General features: G+C 32.3%; 1 protein-coding gene across 2 annotated transcripts; it reads left to right on the top strand.

Annotated features, from left to right (window-relative positions):
- The first annotated feature begins 5,770 nt into the window (after nt 1-5,770).
- Nucleotides 5,771-6,571, top strand: LOC145132902 (heavy metal-associated isoprenylated plant protein 31-like). 2 transcript variants are annotated; one of them, XM_079067854.1, is made up of 3 exons: nt 5,771-5,868; nt 5,963-6,041; nt 6,139-6,571. In XM_079067854.1, the coding sequence occupies exons 1-3, from the start codon at nt 5,776-5,778 to the stop codon at nt 6,468-6,470; spliced, it is 504 nt and encodes a 167-aa protein (XP_078923980.1). In that variant the 5' UTR covers nt 5,771-5,775; the 3' UTR covers nt 6,471-6,571. The 2 variants fall into 2 exon arrangements, with proteins under 2 accessions (XP_078923980.1, XP_078923981.1); XM_079067855.1 differs by having other exon boundaries at nt 5,771-5,872.
- Nucleotides 6,572-6,856: the final 285 nt, after the last annotated feature.

The following is a 6,856-nucleotide window of genomic DNA, read 5'->3' as shown; positions in this document are numbered from 1 at the left end:
CGATGAAGAGGTATTGAGGAATAATTGGTATAGGTTTCGACTTATGATTGTTACTAGTGTATATCTAGCTACTAATCTTACATCTAAAGTCAATAGCTACCAAGGAATACTCATTCTCAATACTAAGTGCATTGCTCCTAGAGTGGCTAGTGATATAACCTAAGTGGTTAACCTAGCACTTGATAAGGGATAAGAATATTTCTAAATAAAGGCATTGTTATAGAAGTGCACTTAGTTTCTAAGTGTATCTAGATGAATGCCTATAATATGCAATGCCCGTACGCACACCGAAAAATTTTGTTTTTCAAAAGTTTAAGTTGAAAAGTGTTTTGAACATAATTCTACTATAACCATTTCCAGCCTCACATTAACTTTCCTTAATTAAGCATAGTTGGCCATGCTATACTTAATTAAAGTCCAATAATGCGTACTCGAATTAGTTATACCAGTAGTATGTTCTATATTTTAAAAACGTTTAGAAATTTTTTGGCTATAGTTGTGGTTTTCCAAAGGAAAACCGGTATTCTCTATAACCTTCGGCTCTGATACCATTTTCTGTCACACCCCGCTAAAGCAGAAACACGAGGCGTGACAGTATAAAGGGTTTCATAGCAAAAGTTAAAAGACAACACCAACCATAGTATTAAAAATCATTACAAATTTACAATGGGTTTGAACAACTTTTAAAAGAAATTACAATGTAAATTGAAATACAACACATGCGAATGTTCCTAAAAGTGATGTGTCCCTAAGTGCCACTTACTCGATGAATCCTGAAAAAGCATGTAAAACGAGCGTCAACTATAAAAATAGTTGGTGAGTATTCACAGATAAAAAAAAAATAATAATATTGGTTTCATGAATCGAAATCAAAGTTTTGATAAAAGTTTCCATAAATAGAAATATATTGCAAAAATGAGTATTAAGTTTGCATAAACAAAGTTCGTTGTTGTAATGAGAAGCAAAGTTCATTGCTATAATTAATAAACAAGTTTATTGCCATAATAAATAACAAGTTTGTATGTGTATGAGCAAACAATGAGTTCCCAACCAAGCCTATGACTGATGCCCTATCAAGATCTATGCTTATCGTTCCATAGATTATATGGTATCATGCACTCCAGCAATCGGGCGAGTGAGGAGGTGTCAATTCCTAATAGCGCTATCCACAATGACCATTGGCTCAAAGAGTTAATGGTTGGAGTAAAGTATAAGGGAAGGGACTTAAGACGATAAGTTCTCATGTTTCGTGTTACATAGACATACATAGCAGAATATAGCAAATTATAGCAGAATATAGCAATCAAGTTTAATACAATTCAATTTAAATACAATGAATAATAAATAGCTTTTCAAACATGCTTTTCCACCCCAAAACATAAAAACCGAAAATAGGGGAGTGGTGAATACTCACAATATGCAAAATATAGCAACCAAGTTTATACGAGTCAATTAAATACAACGAACATAAATAGTTTAGGACATGCTTTTCCACCCGAAAACATTTAAAAACCGAAAATAGGGGAAGTCGTGAATACTCACAATGCATTGAGATTATGCAAATGGTGCCTTGAACTATGTTCCACTTGTACCACTACCGATTCCTACAATAATGATATTCGCTAGTGAGTCTCTAATCGAAATCTAACACCAGTATACTTACTACTACAATAGAATTATGCCAATATTGTGTCAAAATTTAATATTGATAAACTACAAACATTTTTCTGTGAAAATTAAATTTCAATGAATCAAATGTTATATAACAATTTAAGTGGAAAATTCTCATTATTGAAATGCTAATATTTAACATTTTAAGAGGTGTTCCAATGATCAAATATTCAAAAACTAAATCAATTAAGCTCTAAAATTTCCCGAACTTTGCATTTCAGTTTTAATTGAAGTCAAAGACCTTAAGTGAAATTTTCTTGAATTTTTTTGATTTGTCTAACTATTTTTCACCATTTTAGTTTCTTGAATAACCATAAAATCATGGATAAATACTAAACTGTTAGTAAAAATTACAAAACTTCAGATTTTGGTTCCAACGGTATTAAAAGACTCCCAGATAAATTTTCATGGATTATAGATATGTATAACCATATTTCTTATATTTAATTCTCTAAATAGATAAAAATTAATGAAAAATAGCAATCAGTTAAGAAAATACCCCAAACTTTTTTTAATGCTATTATTAAACATACTTAAGCTGGGAAAAGTATAAAAATGGATTTCCAAACTACTTAACCCAAATTTATGATTTTTGAGCATTTATTCGAATAAAAACTGAAATAAATAGAAAACAGTTTTGAAAATTGCCCAAAATTTTTGTAACACTTTTATTATACATGTAGAAGCTGTGAAAAATATAAAAGATATTTTTCAATTAGTCTTTCTATTTTTCTTTGTTTTATCCTCTTAAATAATCATTAATTGGAGAATAATTATTAAACAGTTAAAGTAAATTACCAAAATTTTTGTAAAGTTCCTTTACAGTGTAAATAATCTGGGAAAAACCCCAAAGGTGATTTTTATCTACTGGAATCCGATTTTATGTATTTTAGTGTATTTAATCTTAGAAAATAGGAGAAATATAGTATACAGAAGAGAAAAATCATCAAACTTTGTATGTAGTATCCAAATGTACTACAAGGTGTTGTGGTAAAATTTCATGAATTTTGGATGAGCATAAATATTTTTTCTATTTTTAGGCCATTATAAATACAAAAATCGGGGAAAAATAGGAATGCATTATGAAAAATTCTGAAAATACTTTGTCTGAGTCTTATACCTCTGGTAGCAACTGCGAAAATTGTTATATATCATTTTCACATTTTCTAAAGTGGTTTTATGATTTATTGGGACTAAACAAAAAGAAAATTCAAAACCACACTAAACAGTAACAAAAATCGATGAAACTTAATTAGAAGTCATTATTTAGCATATGGGTCATCCAAGAATTTATCTAGGGTTTATAGAGCTCTGAAAGTATTTTATATGATTTATTGCCCTATTTTCTTGCATTAATTATAATAATTCGAGAAAAATGAATTATTTTCTAGAAATTTACAGATCATCTTGTTTTGTTGATGGAAATTTTGGAAAAATCGGATTTGGTCAGAAAAGAAGTTTTAGATATTTATTTGGAAATAAATCCTTCATGAACATATTTGAAAGCTTTTAACAAGAAACTTTGATCATCAAGCATCTAAGCTTGAAGATCATCACATGCATGTTGGTTTGAAGACCATTCATTAGTTTGAAATGTTCAAAAATCATTTTTGATAGAATACATAGGGTGCATGCGGTGTTTTTCCACCAAAACATGTAGAAAATTGCATTTCCTTGATTTTGACTTAGGTTTAGGTCCTTGGATTTCACCATTTACAACATGCATGTTGTTGTTGGGTGAAATCCTACCACCATCATCTTCAAAACCGTGAGTAGGTGCAAGTGTTCATGATTTTACAATAGAATGAAGTAGAAGATGGGAGAAAATCCATGAAAAACAAGTAAAACTTGAAGGAAAAAAGAAGGAAAATGAATGATTTTCGGGTTTACCTTTAAGAACAACTCAAGATGATTAAGATTTAGAGTTCAAGGTGTGTTCTATGACCCATTTTCTGGAGAATTTCGTGGTTGATGGAGAGAGGAAGAGAGAATAGAGAGAAAATGAAGTGAGGGAGTGTGAGAGAGAAAGAGATGGAGTGGGTGTGTTGGGAAAGTGATTGAGTGTGTTGGGAAGAGGAGAGAGAGAGAGAGAGAAATCCGAATTTTGAGGGTATAATATCCCTCTCTCTTTCATTTGTCTTTATAAATTTTAAATATTTTATAAAAATATCAAATATTTATAAAAGATGCAACTTAACCAAGTTTTTATGCATAAAAGTGTTGATTTTTGGTTTATAAATTAAGGGTAAATGTTAATGAGTTAAATTTTATTTACTTAAATGCATTTTCATAATTTTAATTATTATAAGATAATATTAGAAGCTTCATAATTATTTTTATAGAATTCTTAATGTTAAAGTTTATAAATGTGAGTTTTTAGGGCATTTAGGGTTTTTGAGAGTTTATTCCCAACAATTGATCTTCAAGATTCCGGGTGTTACATTTTGGTTATATATTCAATGGAATACAGGCCCCTAAACAGGGGGTATTGAAGCCGAGTTTTATGTTTCATCATGTTTGCATAATTTTAGGGCAACTTTGAACTGTCATAGCGTCTTTGTTATTTGTCTGATTTGTCTGATTTTTTTTTTGAGCTTGTAGTTCACAACTTAAACTACTGTTTACATAGTTTATATGCATTTTTTGTTGTATATTCATTGATATATAGGCTCGTAAACATGGCGTATTAAAGTTGTTTTTTTAAACTAACATTTACATTTCTAATACCTTAAATAATTACAAAAACAACCCCCTAAGTTTTTAAAAAAAGTACCAAACAATACGGTTTATTCGGTTCTTTTCGGTTTTATTCGGTTATGTTCGGTCCTTAATCATATGGTAAATGTTATTCGGTTTATTGGGGTAATAACCAGACCGATTAGTACCCGAACTGAACCAGACCCGTATTGGTTCAATGGGCCTAGTTTTCAGTTCCTCCAATTAGTCTTATTCAGTTTTCGGTTTATTCAGGTCTGGTCAAGTTCGGTCCTGTTCCGGCCCGAAGAACATCTTTGCTTATAACAACCACCTTTGCTTAGATGAAAGGACCCGATAGTAGGAATTCATCTTTTCCTTCACACCCAAGAAATCTTATAGCAAATTCAAAAGAAACTAAGATATCAAGTCATCCGGTAGGAAGGGAGAAGAGAAATTGGCGAAATATCAAGTCAATGAGCAAGGAAGAATGTGATCCTAACATCTTATTAATTACTTTAGTTCCTTACCCCTAATACATCTTCAATCCCATGTGGGATAGATACGTATTTCGAATTCCCTTATCCCTTTGGGATTCTGAAATATTCCAATTAGTTAACTTTTTATTAATTAAAACTATTTAATTAATTCCAAAATAATTTTCGGTTAATTTATTAAATCATAATAAACTAATAAACTTAATTTTTTTCCCTAATTCTTTATTGTTCAAATGGGTCATGAGAGCAATCTAAAATGACTTTTTTATTATTAAAAATATTACCAATAGTTAATGATCTTCGACATTTCTTTCAACACATAAACGATAAACCCAATATGTCATGTGTCCCCTTACATCTCATATTCACCTAGAGTAGGTTACCTCTCTTAAAATAGCAATCTACATTAACGTGTACATCAAGACTAGATCTACACATCGTATAAAACATGGTTAAGTACTTAAATTTTCGAGACGTTCCACAAGGTGTCAAGTATATTTCACATATATTACAACATCATACATCGGTACTGTTTGTGATTATATCTACAACTTTGTAGATCGATAGAGACAAGTATCTTTCTTTTTGATTTGTAATAACTCTATAAATAACACACAACCCATCCTCTTCTTGTATCCTCAGTTCCAACAATAGGCAACACAGTACTATTTGATTGTTTCATAGAAAATTTTCAAGGAAATTGTGTTTTAAATAAGAAATGGACATGGTGGTTGTGATGATCAGTGAGTACTAACTCAGTAATGATGGATGGTGGAAGTATATAACACGAAAAGTAAAAAATTCCGACACAAAAGTGGATTCTCTTTTCGGGTCTGGGCCTCGGGTCGCACACCCACCCCTGCTTTCATTATACACGCTACGCATGCTCTCTTTTCTCAGACAGATAAACACAATGAAGCACATTAGATGTCTACAAGATTATGAGTATTTATTGAGTGTCTATAGATGCCCACTTTTCCATCTTCTGTTGCATGCTCCCAGCAATGTCTGTAAGTCTATCTATCCCCCCTTCTCTCTCCCTCTCTCTCTAGATGTACATGTATGTATAATTATCTGGTTGAAATGATTGGTAATTGCAGATGGTGGAAGTGAGAGTTCCAAACTTGGACTGCCATGGCTGTGCTTCCAAGCTGAAGAGAGCTCTCTTCAAGCTCAAAGGTACACAACACAATCTTTTTTTCGATGGTTATGGAATGAAGCTGGTTCGATTAGCTATAACAGAATGGTGGTGTGGGTGTGGGTGTGGTGTTTTCAGGAGTGGAAGAGATAGAAATAGAAATGGAGATGCAGAAGGTCGTGGTGAAAGGCTACGGCTTGGAAGAAAGAAAGGTGTTGAAAGCCATCAAACGAGCAGGGAAAGCAGCCGAACCATGGCCATATCCGGGTTACTCCTCCCATTTCGCTTCTTTTTACAAGTACCCGACCCAAATCGCAAATCAATACTATTACAACAGGAATGAAGCTGCCGGACACAATCTGCACGCCTTCTTTCACACCCCTTCGGTTTATTCCGTCGCTGTTGCCTCCGATGAAGCTGTTGCCTCACTCTTTAGTGACGACAATCCTCACGCATGCACCATCATGTGAAAGGGCGCATTTGATTGTATGTTATTTAATTAATCTAGTTTTGAAGTTCATTATTTTTGTAACTTAAGTTGAGATGAATTAAGTTGATACATTTTGATTGATTGGTTGTTGTACGTCTTTACCAAAAGGGTTTATGTGTATGCTTGGAGTAAATGAATGAGCTACTCATACTCCCAAGTCCTATTGAAAGAGAACTTGCATAAGATGGTATAATGGTGTCAGACTCGCTCGCTGTAGAAAAGCTTTATGTTATGTATTTATCGTCTACCGTTTGGTGTAAGTAGTAAAGTAGATCCGTATTGCATTAAACTCTTTAGACCTTAGATTGTCATTCTATTATTCTGCTTTCTATTAAACTCTTTAAACTTTAGATTGTCCTTCTATTA

The sequence above is a fragment of the Lactuca virosa genome, chromosome 8 (genome assembly GCF_052849685.1).
Source record: "Lactuca virosa cultivar CGN04683 chromosome 8, Lactuca_virosa_CGN04683_v6, whole genome shotgun sequence".
Classification (NCBI taxonomy): Eukaryota; Viridiplantae; Streptophyta; class Magnoliopsida; order Asterales; family Asteraceae; genus Lactuca; species Lactuca virosa.
The sequence above is the reverse complement of the archived record's forward strand: the minus strand, read 5'-3'. Positions and strand labels throughout refer to the sequence as shown.